Below are 18,802 nucleotides of genomic sequence, written 5' to 3'. Positions count from 1 at the left end.
CAGCCTCAGTTACAGAGATACCTTCCTCCAACAGGGAAGACTAATAGCCTGCTCCAAAGAACTGAAGATATCAGCCAGAATGAAAAAGTAAAATTTTATATTTTCAGAACGTTAGTTTTAATTTTTAAAAGTTATATAACATTTAGAAGGCATAACAAACCCAGAAGCCTTAAGCCAGGGATATCATAGAAGAATATGAACACATGATCTAAGAGTAAATTAAGGTGGTTTAAATACATATTTTTCCTTTAAAAAATAATTTCCTCTTTTACACAGGAGAGATACTTACAGATTTGCTGTCATCATTACTCGATGTTGGATCTTTGTAGTTGGAACCTGGTAATGCTGGAAAATCTTCGTTGTGTATTGAGAAGTCCTGGGTTTGCTCACTTGCTGGTTTTGTTACCATTCCAACTGTTTTAAAGATAAATATTCAATATTAATAATATAAATTTATTTTATGTTGATATTAACTTTAGTAGCTGGGTAGGTGTTGTCTTATTATTTCTTGTTTTAACATCTACACTGTAAACTAATCTGAGATCATTTAATCTTTGAAAAGTGGAATAAGTGATTAAATAAAATTCACTTATGAATTAAACTACTGTACCATCAGCAAACTTTTTTTTTACTTTTTACAGATACTGAAATAAATACAAACTCAGAATTAACAATCTAAGGTACATATACACTCTAACCTTGGAAGAAAAGATAAAAATAAAATAAAATAAAAATATTTGCTTTTTTAGACATACTAGGTTTGCAGAAATGTTTATTAATCTAGGCTTATTACTGGGTTCTTTGTATATTGGACTTTAAAGACAGTATTCTTATTACATTACTAAGTTATGGGAGAAGCAAAACACAATATTTTAAAATGTTTAAATATTATTTACCAGCAAGTTGCTTAATTAAAAACAAAATCAAGTGAATTATTTTTTCAAAAATAAAAACTAACTAGAATCTATAGCACGACAAATGAATTAAAGAAGTGCAATGCATAGTCACTGTAAGCAATTTACAACTGCAAGAGAAAAACTGGAAGTGCTTAGCTAGTAACTCTGACTATAGATACCCTAGGGACAAAAGGCTTTTTCTAAAAAGTAGGCCAAGCCATTCAAAATTTGAAATATGGAATTTTAGAACTAAAGAGCAGCAAGCAGTCTTTGTCACACAATAGCCACTTCAGAGATAAAGAATTCGCTTTCAAACAATATTTTTTAAAACTAATGTAGTTGCAAATTACTGCAAAAATGAAACAAGTAAATGAGATAAACAAAAATCTATAGCAAATATAATCTGACAATTCTCTCACTACTTTCAAATAAGTACCCTCTTGATATTATGAATTCAGACTCTTTTATATTGTGGTCTGTACCATAGTAGTAGTGTCAATGAAACAGGATTTTAATCTGCCAACACTTTTACAAAATCCCAATTTTTTTTTAATCAATGTCAGAAACCTTGCAGCAAATTATTGTTTTAGAGTTCTTAAAGTCAGGCTTTCTGTTTAAGGACTAAGTAGATCTGAGCAACATAAAGATGACATAGGAAATGAACTCTCACAAAGCACAATTACTCAAAGGAAATCCTCAGTGAGTTCTATGTGAACTGCCAGGTATATTCTTACAGATTGCAGACAAAATCCAAAATATTATTGTCAGTTCCTTACAGGAAACTTAATTTTCTTTCACAGACAAAATAAAAAGTAATTCAGTTGCAAGTTTAACAAAATATGTTTGAAAGTAGCCATTATGCTGTCTAATCATATTTCCAATCATTTTAAAGTAATGAACACTCACCATAAGGTGCCCTTCCAGCTAGAGGGTTTATTAACGGAGTTGGGTTCCCACTTCCTTCCCTTCTGCTTCTGTCTGCTAGTGCTGGAAAATCTGAAAGGTCCAGTCCTGTCACATTTTCACTGCCATCTAAAAGAAAACAGATTGAATACTTTACAATTTACAGTAACATTTTGCATTAAATACACAGAGCAGTGCTACTCAAAAGTGGTGGTGACTGGAGCAGTGCCAGGAAAGTAAGAAACAATTGTATCCAATGGAGATAAATAGTGTACCAGTCTGTGGTACACTGGGGAAAAAATAAATTGCTGATCCCCCACATCAGACAGCTTAAGTTTTACTGATATAGGTAATATATCATGAAGTGATTAGTAATTTGCTAGATCCAGGAAATACCAAAATGGAGGGGAAAGGTTACAGTCCCACACTCGTAAGGGAAAAGAAGATTCACAATACAATATTGTGTATGTGTACAAGTAGAATCATAGTGCTGAAGGAGCTCCAAGAATGACTGAGCCAGACCCCCTGCTCAATGCAAGATCTCCATCTAAAATATCCCCAGCAGTAGCTGTCCAGCCTCTTTTTTGAAGACTTTAGTGAAGGACCAAATCCCTCTCCAGGGAACTGGTTTTGTCGCCGAGCCACTCTTATAGTTAAGGAGTTCCTTCTAATATTCTATGAAAATCCACGGTCCAGTAAATTCAAACATTTAGACCTGGCCAAACCCTCTGGGGCAGCAGAGAACAAACATGTCCCCTCATTGTGACAACCTCTGGGGTATTTAAAAATGCAATTATGCCACCCTTCCGTCTTCTATTTACCAAGCTGAACATGCTTGGGTCCTTCAATCTTTCCTTTTATGTTTTATTGTCTGTATTTCTTATCATTCATATTGCCCTGCTCAAGCTGGTTTATATTCTTCTTAAATTAAGGCACCCAGAACTGAATGCAATGCTCCAGGTAAGACCTGACTAGGGCAGAACTTAAGGAACTACTATAGCCATCAACTTGAAAACTATTTTTGTTTTAATGCAAGCTACAATAGCATTCACCTTCTTTGCATCACACTGCGTGCTCATGTTCATGTTATGATCAACAATACTCCCAAGGTCCTTTTTGCATGTAGTACACTGCTAAGCCATATATCCCCCACCAACCTATTTTGTATTTGTCTCTACTCCATGTATCAACTTCTGATTAATCTAATTCTTATCAAATGTTTTGCTGAAATTCAGATAAATGAAATGTATTGTATTCCCACCATCTCCTAAAATAGTTACCAGATTAAAGAAGAGAGATATAAGATTAGTTTGGCAGAATTTGTTCTTGGAAAATCCATGCTGGCTCCTACTGATCACTGCATTGGCATCAAAATATTTGCAGACGAGACTTTTGGGTAATCCATTCTAATATTTATCCTGGCATTGGGGTCATAGAACTACATCTGTGTTCCTTGAGGCCTGCTCCAAAGGATTTGTCCCAGTAAGTAAACAGCACGAGTGTGAAAAGTGTAGGGTTGTAACTCCCAGCCCTACATTTTGTAGGGCTGCAACTCCCAGCCTTTCTCACCAATGGCAATGCTGGCTCATTATGCTGAGAGTTGCCATGAAGAAATGATATTATAGGAAAGGTGAATTCAGAGCAGTGGTTTATCATCAGGATTGCAAATGACATAGTGCTACCAGCAGAAAATAGGAAGGGGATGGTGTGCCTGCGGTGTAGTCCACAAGAAAAATGAACCCCCATGAAAATCAATTAATACCTGCGAGCCAAACACCACATCCATGAATTATGGATGACATTCAATTCCTGTCTGGCCAGAGCAGTAGGAAACTCTAATATAAGAACGTGCAACTACTCAAGATCTGGGACTGCAGATGTCTCTCAGTAGACCCAAATACTTTTTTTTCAGAAATGTAAAAAATATATTTACTTAAAATGACCTATCCCCTTATAGAGGGAGAATGGAGAAAGGTACATTTGTCACATGGGTTCTCTCTCAGAAGAGGCCTTTTTCTAAACCAGGAAATGAACAGAAGTCAACTTTGCTTTTAAAAAAGTCTGGAAATTAGAAGTGTGTAATTTCAGCATTAAGCTAAAGTGCTACATGAGTGCTGCAAACACACCAGGGAACTTTATTTGTACTTCACATTCCTAGAAGCACTCTGAACCAAAGGGGTTTTTTTAAAACTCTGAATGAAACTGCGCAAGTTGAACACAGACCTTGCCTTATTTGAAAGGAAAAATTATTTCTGGGAGTCTCTTGAGCCAGTGGAAATGGCCCACTAGAGTAGGGGAGTAATCATTTTTGTCAATTCTGCCTCCTCCAAACTATTCTGGATGGTCCCTCAAACCCAGGAATTCCTACACACATTCTGTATCAGGAAATCAACTAAAATGTTTTTCAACATAATTTCCAGACCCAAATTGCAGATTTAAAATAGTCTTACCTGTTCCATTAAAAATGTTACTTGATAAAGAGTTATTCATCCCAAATGCCTGATTCCTGTTCATTCCAAATCCAGACATACTGATATAAGAAAACAAAAAGGGTTGGGATAGAAAAACGTATTATATTAAATCACTTTATCTTAACAAGTAGGAAATGGAAGGAGAAAGGAATGCATGACCAGCACCTTAATCTATTTGCCTTTAATATGCCCTCATAATGAGACATTTCAAATATAAGAGAATTATATAAATATAACTTGCCAGGTGAATAAATAAGCTTAATTAAAAAAACACACATATTTCAAAATGGAATGCTATTTGCCACAAGGCTAAATTGTATGTTTAAAACATTGGCTTAACAGGTAGAAAGCTAACTATCTGCAACTTGAAAACTTGTTAAATGCTTGAAGAAATTCAGTCTATAAACTCATCTGTGAACCCATAAAGAAATAATTCTTAATATAGCAAAGATCGCATAACCTATAAAAGTGATCCAGAAAAAGATACAAAATTCTAAATCTTCTGACAGTATAAGAATACAAAATTATCTTCTGTGAGTCAAAATGTTACAGAATTATCTAGCATCTGTAAACATTTGAATTTAACAAGGTTAAAAAATAAGAAACTTAAATTAGCACAGAGGATCTTCCAAGGTTATTTTGTCTGGGACAAATGCTATTATGAGAAAATATTAGACTGGCATTGCTGATAAAACTCCCAGAAAGAACAGCATATGAAGTGTAACTCTGAGGCTATGCAAAGCATAATCACCTAAGCAAGGCCTCAAAAAAGCAAAGGAAATTGAAAGCCTCACCAGGAAGTAGTGAGATCACACATAGTACTGAAAACAAATTAGTATGTGGTTTAACAAGAAGGGGGTCTTAATTATAGGTAGAAGATATAAAAAAAAGAAAAGAACTATTTTAATACTCAAATCTGTCTTCCTGTCCTTTGTTTTCACCAACTGCAGTACACTTAATTAGTTTCTCAGGGTAGCCTTTATTTGGTTTATCCCAACCAAGGAACTACATTAGGGGAGCCCACAGCCATTAAGTGTAACAGCATGGCTACTTACTCACTTGTTTAGTATAACAAATCACAAGAAACTTGTTTTATTATCTGGAAATATATTGGAAATATATCATGAATATTGTGATGATACATTCACAAGCCACTGCTCTAGAAATGAGCAGCCTGAAACTGCTAGAAACAGGAACCGTCTAATCAAATACATTTCTAAATGGTTTTGAACAAGACTTATTTAAGATATGCCTCAAGCACATATCCTGTGTTCTCCCAAACTATTCACTACTTCCTGATGAGGCTTTCAATTTCCTTTGCTGTTGTTTTCTGGCCTTGTTTAATTCATTCTCTGAATGATCATTGGTAGATCATTAAAGATTTTTGAATCCTACTGGTAAAAAAACAACAAAATGATCTCCCCCTCCCAGCTTAGCCTTAGAGTAACCACAAGATTTTTGTATTCAACATGAACCCCCCAATTCAAGCATTCTTTAAATGAGACTTCTGCACCTGGATCTCATTGGGGCCTCTAGTGAAAAACAAAGCAGATGCAAAAAGCTTGACGTTTTCCCACCTGTCTGAAATTTACCAACACTGTCCTTGCAAATTATGTTTTTGAGAAATAAAAGTTACACATCTCAGTATTGTAGCTCCTCTAGGCTAAAAATATATATCATAAAATGGGTCTTATATTGGTTAAAACACAGAGTCCACGATAAGAAACTTCAGGAATAGTTCACAAGCAAGTGGGATTTTATCACACATACACCAATGAAAACCATAAATACTAGCTGTTGTTATGTCTAGGGCCTCTAATCATTCAAAACCTAAGACTTGGGCATCACTATTTTTAAACCACTAGTGGATATTTTAAAAAAAATCATCCAAGCTTTACAAAATTTAGGAATATTCCCCTCTCACGATAACATGTTTATTAGCATGTATAGAGGTCACACACCTACCTCCTCTTCTGATAATCTATGTTAATAATAATAATAATTTTATTCTTGTACCCCGCCTCCATCTCCCCGTGGGGACTCAGGGCGGCTTACAAATGCAGAACAAAAGTACAATAACATCAGGAACCGAACAACGCAAATAAAAAATTAAAAAGACATAAATAAAATAAACATTTTTATTTTACCATTAATAAAACACAGGTTAAAATACAGCAATAGTCATAAAAATGGACTAGGCAAAAGTGCACTAAGTAAGACTTGTAAACATGGTAGAAATTAAAGTGCTTTGAGATCATGGGGGAGAAACCTTAAAAAGGGGGGTGAACCCTGAGACTACTACGGGAAGTTTATCATTGCAAATAGGCGGTACTTATTCAAAAGCCTGAATGAAGAGCCATGTTTTCAGACTCTTCCTGAAGACTTCCAGAGTGGAAGCTTGCCTAATTTCCCTGGGGAGCGCGTTCCAGAGCCGGGGGGCCACTACGGAGAAGGCCCTTTCCCTCGTCCACACCAACCACACTTGTGACGGAGGCGGGAGCAAGAGAAGGGCCTCCCCCAACAAATGAAGATATTGTGCGGGTTCGTAGGGTTAAACAACCCTGCAAGTTAAATACAAGACTGTAGAATGACCTGCTGGAAGAGACCCAACAGTTAAATGAGCTGTCGGAATTTTAAACACATCTAAAGCTCTATATCTTCCAGCAGTCCTACTCAGCCAGTTTTAATTAGGAATTTTAACACGATTGAGTCCACTATATTTTAATCATTGTCCTGTATATTTTCATATATATATCTATTGTGTTTTAAGCTATGTTGTAACCCATCTTGAGCCACGAGGAGAGGCAGGTAATAATAATAATAATAATAATAATAATAATAATAATAATAATAATAATAATAATATATACCTTGTGATATGCAAGAAGAATTAAGTATTATTATTATTATTATTATTATTATTATTATTATATACTTAATTCTTTTTGCATATCACAACTTTCATATTATTCTGTTCAGGGATATACAAACTTGCAATTTTTTTATTTGACAATCATTAGAATCCGAATCTAAGAAGTCTAATGTCAGGGGAAATTATCAATCCCTTCCTTTGAAAAGAGACAAGACTAAAAAACCAGAATGCATTTATTTGCAGTACGTCTTTTTTATTTCAGTCTCTTCATCCAACCTAACATTGGAAAATACATAGAGGAACCACCAGATCCAAAAATCTCTGTAATACATGCACAAGACTCCATTTGTGATAAAGGCCATGTTTAACACTTCGCAAAAGGTTTGGTAGGAAGGTCATCTTGTCGCAAAGAAAGAACTCCACACAAGTAGCTCAGGACTGGGGCAGTCCTTGCATTTTAAGGAAGGCTACCTGAACTTCTTCACTCCCATGTAATTCTGATGAAAGCCAACACTGAGTATCAAACAACTGCATTTTAATTCAATCACATTAATAAGCAGATTTTTGTTTGTACAGCTGTAAAACACGATAAAACCATTTCAAAATAGACCAACTTATTTCTTCATAAAAGAAAATTTACCTATCTCTCTTTTTTATTCTAGTATATATGACTGTAGGCTGAGCAGAATCCATAGCAATACTGAATTTGCTGTACCTGTTCACAGTAAAAGGTTGTCGGGAGGGTTGTTGCTTTGGCATACAGATTATGCTGGGTGAGCTTCGGTTAGGGCTGCCTAATCCTGAACTGCTCATGCTGTTTGTCCTACTGGGAATTCCAATGCCCTGACCGACCTGGGAGTGGTTCATCATATTCCTTGGATTCATAGGCAATATACCCCTGAAAAAGATGAGCCAACAGACATCAGGTTATTCAGCAGAATAAAATTATTTTCAGACTGCCAAAACTTGTATACACCAGAGCTTTCAGTTCATTACTAATCAGTTTATCCACATTGGCTTGTCATGGCTACCAACATTTCTTTCACACGCAAATCTTTCTAAACTCTTTAAAAAAAACTCACATCAACAGTAAGATCTGAGACATTATATGAAAGTTATAAATCTATATTAGGAAACAGGGCTTTCAAAACTAAATGCATAGCTTTGGAAAATATTCAAATCCCATTCTCATTCAAAAATACTTTATAGTTAAAACATAACCTCTATAATTACCACAGTGCTTCTAGGATATCAACTCAAACTGCTGTGTGACATACGGTTTTAACGGTGCAGCACAGCAAAATGTGAATATTATTTTTAGTAGATGATCGATATTGCATTAGAAGATTTTCCCCAGCACCCAAGAGCACGGATCTAGAAAATTAACACCTTTTCCTTTCCTTAAAAAAATGTGTCCAGAATAGAAAATAACAACATTTCATTAAAAATCCAGCATATCTGAGAAGGCCCTGCAGAAAAAGTTGCTGTCAATAAATACCTGCTTGGAGATGGAGGCGTGTGAAGTGACATTGTTGGTACCCCTGTTGTTGGCGTTACGTGGCTCGGTAACTGAGTGCCTTGTGATAAGCTGCGGTTTAACTGAGGGGTATTGTTGCTCATTCCCCTCATTGGAAGGCCTAGTGCACCTATTGACAAAAATTCAGAGGCATTGGAATCTACAAAATTAAGGAAGAACCTTAGCTACTTTGCGAGGATGGGAATTCATTTCAATTTGACAGTCAAAAATGCTATTTTAAGAATGCAGGGAAGTAAAATTTTAGAAAAATTATGCTAGGAAATGCAGTTTTTAAAAGAACACATACATACAACCCATACAGTCTTTTTTTAAAAGATTGAAATTCTATGACTTCCATTTCTAAAGTATTTCTAAATCCAAAAAATTAGGGTATAGTGAGTGGGCTTAATTTGGAAGTTAAATAAATTACATAATTGTCCTCCACATGCTTTAATTCATTTTCCAGACAACCTAAAAATGTTATTTTCTAAACAAATGCAAGAGTGAGACTAAATTTTGCCTCAAACTATTTCAACAGGAACTAATTCAATTTTTCAAAAAGAAAATGCATTTTAAATATGTATTGGTTATTCCATTTACACCGATGCTACAATAATATATAAGGCAGAAATCAGGTGAGAGTTTAATATATACCAACAGTATTGGCTATATGCAATGATGATTATATGCTATAAGTTCAACATCAGTGGAAAATTATTTTTCTTCCCATTATAGAGATCATCCCTCACCCACATGTCCCTAAAAAACAGCTGCAGAAGTCTGGGAATCCTCTAGGGCACATTTGGGTTGAGTGAGTGCTGGCAAGGAGAAGAAAGGAAGATGTTTTGCTGTTTGAGCAAAATTGTATTTTATGATGTTGTATGCGGCCTTAGGTACCAAGAAACCACAGCTCTGTTGCTTTGTTTAAAACAGTGTAAAAACAAGTACAGGAGAACAGGGAGCAAGCTAGTCTTCCCTGCTCGTCACTCTTTCCACATGAATAGTAGCTAAAAACAGTGTGAAAAGAAGAACCTCTGCTTCATTATGTAGCCTCTCAATGAGACTGGAAACCAATTTGTCAAGGTTCTGGATCACAGAAAGATCCATCATGAAAGCACAGTCACTTTTTTCCACACAACTTGCCACACAAAGAGAGCAAAAACTGCTGGGGAAGCTGCCTACATCCTCCACTGAAGCACTCAGGTTAGCCCCTTTCTAAACCCTCAGACAGAGTTTAAATTGGAAATATTTCTGAATAAAATATGCATCAGGCAGAGCTTAATTAAAATGCTCTGCTGAGAAACATGAGTACACATGCATTTGAAGAAATCCATGGTGACTCACTTTAAAATCTCAATTTTTAAAAAAGCCAGGTGCAGGTTTGCTGGAAAATCTGGGATTTAGTTGATTCTAATTTATCATACAATGCATGTTTTTAGAAGCAGGAAAAAGTAAGGGGCACGTGCAACTCAATCTTAATTCCAAAATTATACTTGTATGATGTATATAGCCACATGCTTGCATGCATGTACATATGCACACACAGATTTTTAAATGTCATGCAAATCTAATGAATAATTCCCATTACTAATAAAAAAACCCTATATAACCACCAGTCTTCTCCGTATGCTCTGGAACCTATAACTTATTAATAAACCATGTCACAGTCATCTATTTTGAAGTTTAGCAACATATATGCCTATTAGTTTCTAATGTAGTAGTTTAACTTGTGAATTTGTTTTCTTACAGAAAGCTCGAGCAGCTTTAAAAGGACACACTGCCAACTGTCTACAGAGACCAATTCATCCATGTGTGTCTGAGACCTCAGCTCACAACAGTTAAGTCCTATGATGATCCTTTGTTGGAAAAAGCTCTGGGCGCACTCACTTTGAGTGCCAAATCTATCATTTGCACCTATATGGACTGACCAAGGATTCTAATGCCTGTCAATCCTATTTGATTTTTAAAAAGGGAGAAAAGGGAGCAGTTTCCTTTCTAATACAAATTTGAGCATGCCCACTCCTTATGGGATATGATCATTTTAGAATAGTAAAGAATTCTAAGGAATCATAATTGTATGCTGACTGTAAAGATTATAACAATAATAATAGGAGCAGTACTTCAGTTCTGACGAATATGGGAGGCAAAACGCTACCAACCATACTATTACATCATGGGAAATGTTTCTTGTGAGCAGCTGCAAACACTGCAATGTCTGCTTGCAAAAGACAGATAGATAGCCTTTTAGGAGTAAAGAAGTCACTTTTGTCTAGTTTCATTTTCTATTCCTGTTGTTAGCTTTATTTCTGCCTAGGTTTTACAATAATCCTAATCTGTTGAATTCTCAACTGAAAAGGATTGCTTTCAAATATATTCCAGGAAAGGAAAGTTTAGACCACATTTCTAAGAGGATAATAATATGATGAAATCATATTAACAGGCAAAAGCTAACTTCTACTTCACACACGCTATTACCATTGAAGGGGTCATAAGAACAAAAACAGTTCTTACTTTGTTGCCCGTATAAACTTGCCCCAAACTGAGACAGCTGACCTGATGTTGATGGTGATGCCAGCATCTAAATTAGAAAATTAAAAAAGCTATTTAAGAATAGGATAATAATTTTGTACAACATTACACTCTTAAAAAGTAAGGAAGGTATCACAAACATATCCATCTACTGCAGTTGAACTGACGATAACATGAAACAGTACACTGATCACCTCCATACTCTTGAATAAACTCAAATAAAGGAAAAAACTGACAGGAAAACACAGTACACTGGGATTCAGAGTAACAGGCAATGTTTGATGCACACAGAGGTCATACACTCTCTCCCTCATAAAGCATCTCCAGAATACTTTGGAACAGCTTCCAAGATGTCAGTAAAAACAAACATCTGGAAGATTGTGTACAAGCAAGTACATGGAATCTGGATGCTGGAAAGAGCTGGCGAACTATGGCCTAATAAGTAGAATGACTGTAGGAAATATGTTAACACCTATTCTATAACAGGGCTGGAACTCCTGGGGCCCTTTTGGAGGGAGGGTCCAATGCATCCCCCAGAACTTCCACTGACACCTAAACCTAATATCAAAGATAGTCATTCAAAAACCCCAAAGAAAAAAAGTCTACTTCATTGTATAGTTTTATTACAGATACTAATGTCTGACACATTCCAACTATATCATTAATTTTAGTAACAGTGAATGTGAATGCAAAGAATAAGAATCAAACTCAATTACTGGTCCAGTTTCTCACTGAGATGTCTAGGCTGCTCCATTCCAAACTGCATTTGGAGGCTTGCATGATATTAATGCCCCTTTATGCATACGTGTTTCCTTTATGCAGAGAACTAAATGTCAGGATACTTTTAACAAAACACACAGGACCATTCAATTATATGAGTCCTCTAGTTGTGGTTTGAAATTGTAAAACCCAGTAACAAAATTTTAACATAACTGAAAACTGGATTACTATCTGAAGACTGCAGTAATTAATCAGGAATTAGAAAATATAATTTCTTGTTTCCTTATCTATAGTGCAATAGAATGTCCTAATACTGTATAAGTAAAATGCATGGTAGGGATGACTATCTTTTAAAAGAGCAAAATCTTTGAGTGGACTTATGAAAAGCTAATTAGTGATAAACAAAAGAAAAGTTCCAAGAGCCTATGTCATATCTGAATATTGGGGTGGTCCTTAGTTTGTGTTTAATACAACTCAAGCCAATGTGAACATACAGAAATCACTACATTAACACAAGCAAAAGATTCTAAACAGATTCAGCTGATAGCTTTGACATTCACAAAGGGCTAGTCTACAAATAACAAGGTGCATTGGCTAGCAGTAAAATTGGCTCTCCATATTTACATGAAGTACAACTGTATGCTGGGGGGAATCTATCATAGCCACATTCAAAGAGTGGACTTCAAAAAGCATCCAGATCTAATAAGAAATAGCCTACCAGCTTTCTAGATCCTTGTTACTGTAATTACAGAATTTTACTCATAAATGTAATGTACAACCATGGGTTTTTACTTACAAAAATGCAGAGCTAGAAAATCTCCAGCAAATGTCTAGGACCAGATACAAATTTAGATTCATATCTTTTAAAAGAAGGAAAGATTTAGGCTTCAGAAAACTTACATCTTTTTCTGATCGATGTGGAAACATCGAAGACTGGCTGTAGTACATATTTTCATCGTGGTAGTCGCTGTCGACCCCCTCTACAAACTTCTTTCTTGAAGCACCAAACATGCTGTTTGTCACCTAGATACAATAATATCGCATTTAGTCTTTGCATTATTGTTAAAGTAAGCACATCCTTAGTGTTTTATTGAAGTATAGGAGAAATTAATGAGCCTTGATCAAAAGTAACATTAACTAAACTATGGTTACACTTTACTTTGACATTATGGGAGTTACTCTTTGTTCACAAAATTTCCCCTTTCCCAGTCATCCTTTCATGGCAGAATGAGATAAGAATCTTTGATTCCATCTGCAACCGACGAGTTACTATATCTAAACCTGGATAAAACATGATTAATGTTTACATACAAGTTCAGAAAACAAGCCAAAGCAATCCTATTTTTTTCTTAGTTACAATCAAAACAAGTCAGAAGCATAGTTAACTTACAAATGAAACACCACAGTAAAATATAAAATAGAAGCAAAAGCTGTATTTTACTGTACAGGCCATCCTCCATATCCAGAGACTCTGTACACACATATTCAACCTCTCAAAAAATCCCATAAAACAAGCCTTGAGTTTTCCATTTAATACAAGGGATACCATTTTACTACACCACAGTATATAATGGGACTTGAAAATCCATGCGGAGTCCTAGAAGCAAACCAAATTAATGGAGAGGTCTAGAATCAAACTCCAGTCGATACCAAGGACCACTATGCCTGGTTTTATTGTATTGTATTTTACAGATTTTATATTTTAACTGTATGAAACAACTGAACCAGGTATCCAGGGTATTAGGCAACTGACAAATATAACATGACAACAAACATGTACGAAGTTCTTCTGTATGTCTTCATGTAGTATTATATCATATACCACCTGTTCTGAAGCAATTGTACTGGCTGAACAGGATATCCTTGAGATACAATTTTAGAATCATATCCATGATTATGAAATCGTATGTTTCCATTTTGAATTCAAGGTGCTAGCAGTAACATTTCAAGCCTTAAATTACTTGCAGGATTGCATCTCTCTATATGCCTGCCCAAAAACTGAGATCTATTGAAGAGCATCCCTCCATGTGCCATCAGCAGGAGAAATGCATTATGAGAGGACATGGAAGAGGGCTTTTCTGTGGTGGCATCAACATAGTGGAATTTCCTTCCTCTGGAGGCCCAACTGGCACCAACATTGGAATTATTTTGGAGCTGCGTTAAAGCCTGGCTTTTGATTGAAGAATTTAAGCCAAACTGATTTTATCCAGGTTACAAACATTTTATGAGTCAAGATTGTTTTAACTGGTTTTAAATGATCTTTTTAAAACAGGAACCCATTCAATGTTTCCTTAACCTTTTTAAACTGTTGTTATTATTTAATATTTTAAGTTGATTTTGTTGTAAGCCACCCTGAGCTTTCGGCATAAAGGACAGGACATAAATATTTAAACAAATAAACAAAACATGATGTGCAAAAGCAATGTCCTTAGTCATGGGTTTCTCAACATTTCACTGAGACTGCTGCATGTTTGTAGCACCGCAACTGGTGAAAAATACAAGCCGTATTGGTGAAATCCATATTTTGTCAGGTCATTCTTTATCAATTCCTTAAATGATATTTAATTGGTTGCTACTATTTTAGCTATAAAGCATCTATCAAGTTGTTCAAACACACTTTACTAGTGCTCTCATTTCATGATTGGCTCATCCCATTGTACACAACTTCTGAGAGTGTAATTATCACCTAACAAAATGGAATGCAGTGTTTAACAGGGTAAAGGTATTATCTCCTTTTTTATTCCAGCAGAGCAAAACGATGTGGAGAGTAGAAATCCTTAATGACAGCTGTTCACCATGAACATGAAGGTGATCAAAGTAAACCAAAGTAACCATGCGTAACGATGCCAAACAAAATGTTCTTTCCTTGCTATTATAGAAGGAGCATCACTATTATAGCTTTGCTTGTCACCACTAAAAATGCTGCACTTTCAAGTTAAAAGGCTTTGTATTCTGTCTTTAAGCATTCCGCAGAGAGCATGATCATGTGTGCCCACTCAGAAATGAAGCCCATAATCACAATAATACAGTCTCATAAAATACCATATATATTTCATGTAAAAGTGTAAAAAATGACAAAAATTGTCCCCCCAAAACAGGGTTGACTTGTACACAAGTCAATGTTAGAAACAGATGATTATGGCTTGACGAGCTCAATGTGGCATGAGTGCGGTCTGAAGAGAAGTGCAGAGAAAAGAAGAGTAATGAAAGCAACTTGCCTCTACTAAGGACGAGAAAGGCTGTGAGAAGGTAGTGAAAAAGGCCGAGGCAAGAAATCTGTCTTGGCCCATTACCCCTCACCTTACTATCCAATCTGAAGATAGAAAAGCAGCCCTATCTTCTTATTATTCACCCTTTTCAACCCAAGCAGAGTTCAGCAGCAATGTGGCAGAGCCCAAAAAGTGTCTGGTCTGTCTGGCATTTTGGGCACTTGAGGTGGAACAGAGCTGTGGTGGTCATTTTAATAGGGATTAACCCAGGTGGCGAAGTGTGTTAAAGCACTGAGCTGCTGAACTTCCAGACCGGTCGCAGGTTCAAATCCCGGGAGCGGAGTGAGCGCCTTCTATTAGCTCCAGCTTCTGCCAACCTAGCAGTTCGAAAACATGCCAATGTGAGTAGATCAATAGGCACCACTCCAACGGGAAAGTAACGATGCTCCATGCAGTCATGCCGGCCACATGACCTTGGAGGTGTCTACGGACAACGCTGGCTCTTTGGCTTAGAAATGGAGATAAGCACCAACCCCCAGAGTCAGACATGACTGGACTTAACGTAAGGGGAAACCTTTACCTTGACCTAACCATATAATCTGATGACCTGAGTTTTACTGAGTCTGAGTTGATATTTTATACCATATGTGTTTTATTTCATTGTATTTTATATTGTGCTTCTTTTTATTTTTGTTTTTAGGCACTTGTGCCGTCTGTAAGCCGCCCTGAGTCCCTTCAGGGAGATGGAGGTGGGATATAAGAATAAAATTGTTGTTGTTGTTGTTGTTATCCTTGCAAGACTTGGCGGTCTCTCTGGGGGTCTCTCTCAGAGGGATATGCAGTAACTCCTTATTAAAAATGGCCGCTGCTGCTCCATTCAAGCCCTCGAAGTGGTGGAGTGAGCCACACTCACCCATGTAGCTGCTGAACATTTTCATGCTGAAAGAAAAGTGAGGGAGGACTTTGCTGATTCCCAAACCTACCATGCCCACAGGGGCTCCTTGCCTCTGTCTCTTGTCACTGCTTTGCACTGGGGTTCCTAATAGAGGCAGGTTTGCTTTCCTTATTCTTTGCCCCCCTTTCCTCATTTATATTCTTTCCCCTATCTGTATTTGTATAAATGTAGACATTTTAAAATCAGCAATACAATTTACACTCTTTCATTGTAACCTCTCAAATAAACAATCCTCCCCTTCTTAGCATTTCCTGTGCAGGTTCCTTCCATGTATTTTTCAACAGAAAAGAAAAGATTTTTTTCTTATATACCTCCAAGATTTACCTTCAACTTATTCATGGGTCATAGCAAAATCAATAAACATATACGGGGTCGATTTATACACAAGTATATACAGCAGCACCTAAATACACTAATTATTTATAGACCAAATAACAGATGTTAACAGAAACATCAGAACCAAGATACACAAATAACCTGAAAAGTGCATTTGTTACTCTAGGGCAGTGGTTCTCAACCTGTGGCTCCCCAGGTATTTTGGCCTACAACTACCAGAAATCCCAGCTAGTTTACCAGTTGTTAGGATTTCTGGGAGTTGAAGGCCAAAACATCTGAAAATGCACAGGTTGGGAATCACTGCTCTCGAGCATTCTGTATTTCAGTGCTAAACAACATTCCATTTTCCACTTCAAAACAATTGTACACCTATAGCTACCATCAAAAACATCATAAATGAACAGACTGGCATAGATTTTTGTACAATTTTTTATTTATTGATTTTGCTAATCACAACATAGATTTTACATCACTTCTGCTGTCATGTGCGAACATCTAACAAGATGCCTGTTAGTTAAGAAAAGATTTGAAATAACTATATTTCAGGGTTTTACAGACCCAATTAGAGTTTTAAAAATAAGCTGGTAATGATACCTGTAACTTGTCCCAGACATGATGTTTTGTTACACAATTTCTTTTAAAAAGAATATTCCAAGAATCATACACATATATGTGGGCATGTATACTGGCACATGAAGCACGGTACAATCTCAAAGCAATCCTGTACTTTCTTAGAAAACCAAAATAACTTGTTTAACCATGACAACTACTCAAAGAACAAATCCCATTATAAATTGAAAAGATACTACAAATACTAGCTACAATTATCACTGGGAAAAAAGCAAAATTATATTTAGGTTTTATATTGCTCCCAAGAGAAATGTGTAAAATATTAAACACACAAATTAAAAGTTGCCAGTATGGAACTCTATGCATATTTAGCCAGAAATACATACCACATTTAAAGAAAGTCTTGTTTGTTCTGGACTGCATTGCTAGCCCTCTAAAAAATCAAACTCCTACTCTACTTTTCTGTTTTGTATCACAAAACACACATTTCCCTGTTTGAGGCATTCATTGTTAGTATACAAATTGTGGGACAACAAAAATACTTTATTCCTAGTGGCACAATTGTATTTTTAAAGTTGGAAACAATGACACAGATTGGTTTGTTTGAGGTATTTGCTGTGTTTACACAGAAAGTGAATATTTCAGTTACCAGTTAGTGCAGAAAGTCAACAAGATTTTCTCAATGGGGACAAGTTATGCAGTTGATGCAGCATACTAGTGCTGCATCATCTGCATAGTTCCCAGTCTGTGTCCTGGCTCAATTTAAAGTACAGTGATACCATGATATAAGAGTTTAATTCATTCTGTGGCTGAGCTCTTAACTCAAATTGCTCTTATCTCAAAGTGAATTTTCCCATTAAAATGTATTAAAATGCATTCCACATACACACCCCAAACCACTTTATAAATAACAAATAATTTATAAATGCACATTCACATGAAACAATAAAAATGAAATATCAACTTTAAAATAGTAGAAGCACAAAGTTGTCACAAGGAAGCACAAAGTAAAGAGGCAGAGTTATCCTTTTCTTCATACTGTACTCATTCCAGCCTCACCCCTCTCTTGCTCTCTCTCCCTCTCTAAAGTAGACAGCAATCTCCCAAAGTGGACAAGAACACGAGGCACTGAGACTTTTCCCTTGAAGCTCTAAAGCCCTGTATTCTCGCACCAGCTCTTAACTGAAAACACTGCTTGTATGTCAAAGTGAAGCACAGGCTGAGTGATGGCTCTTTACTCAAAACACTTAAGCTCTTGGTGAAAGTATTGAAAAATCTTAATGCCTTTGGACCAGTCAATCTGGATGTGCATTTCCTTGAACACTTTCCTGCCCAATTCTTAAAATGGTCCTCAGAGTGTCGTCTCTGCCTACAAATGGTGTGATATGTAGCCGCCAAAGAAAGAACCTCACAAATGTGGTCTTCACCTGCGAAAGATCCTTCAATAGAACATCTGCTTGGTTTCTCAATAGTAATATTCAGATGTCACATATAGACATATATCTTCCAGTAGGATTTCAATCCTTGATTTTATTTTCAATTACACTATTTAAAATTTAATGGCTCTTAGTGCTTAATATTTAGCATTTTGATACTGTTTTGGCTGATTTGTTTGTTTTTGTCCCAAAATTATTGTATTTTCATATTATTAAGCCACTTGCTAGCTGGGCATCATACTAAAATAAATAAATTTACCCAAGTATATCCACTACTTTAATTTAAAAAAGCAATGATGGGCCAGTGAAAAACAATAAAATTAGGAAAATCTACTTGTCCTAATGTTTTTTTTCTTTTTACTGGTATAGAAATAAATTATTTTTAGCTC

The 18,802-nt window shown here is 36.0% G+C and overlaps 1 protein-coding gene across 3 annotated transcripts in view; it reads right to left on the bottom strand.

The window, feature by feature from the left end:
- Positions 1–18,802, bottom strand: part of cnot2 (CCR4-NOT transcription complex subunit 2) — a 66,680-nt gene that overhangs the window by 9,912 nt on the left and 37,966 nt on the right. For all 3 annotated transcript variants that reach the window (XM_008116617.3, XM_003224620.3, XM_008116619.3), the window contains 7 exons: positions 12,808–12,930; positions 11,170–11,236; positions 8,641–8,788; positions 7,858–8,040; positions 4,250–4,329; positions 1,803–1,928; positions 290–414 (listed from right to left, as the gene is read on the bottom strand). In XM_008116617.3, coding sequence (XP_008114824.2) covers positions 290–414; positions 1,803–1,928; positions 4,250–4,329; positions 7,858–8,040; positions 8,641–8,788; positions 11,170–11,236; positions 12,808–12,918 — 840 coding nt within the window. In that variant the 5' untranslated portion in view covers positions 12,919–12,930. The remainder of the gene's footprint in view (positions 1–289; positions 415–1,802; positions 1,929–4,249; positions 4,330–7,857; positions 8,041–8,640; positions 8,789–11,169; positions 11,237–12,807; positions 12,931–18,802) is intronic.

This window comes from Anolis carolinensis, chromosome 5 (assembly GCF_035594765.1).
Source record: "Anolis carolinensis isolate JA03-04 chromosome 5, rAnoCar3.1.pri, whole genome shotgun sequence".
Classification (NCBI taxonomy): Eukaryota; Metazoa; Chordata; class Lepidosauria; order Squamata; family Dactyloidae; genus Anolis; species Anolis carolinensis.
This window is presented reverse-complemented; position numbering and strand designations above follow the sequence as displayed.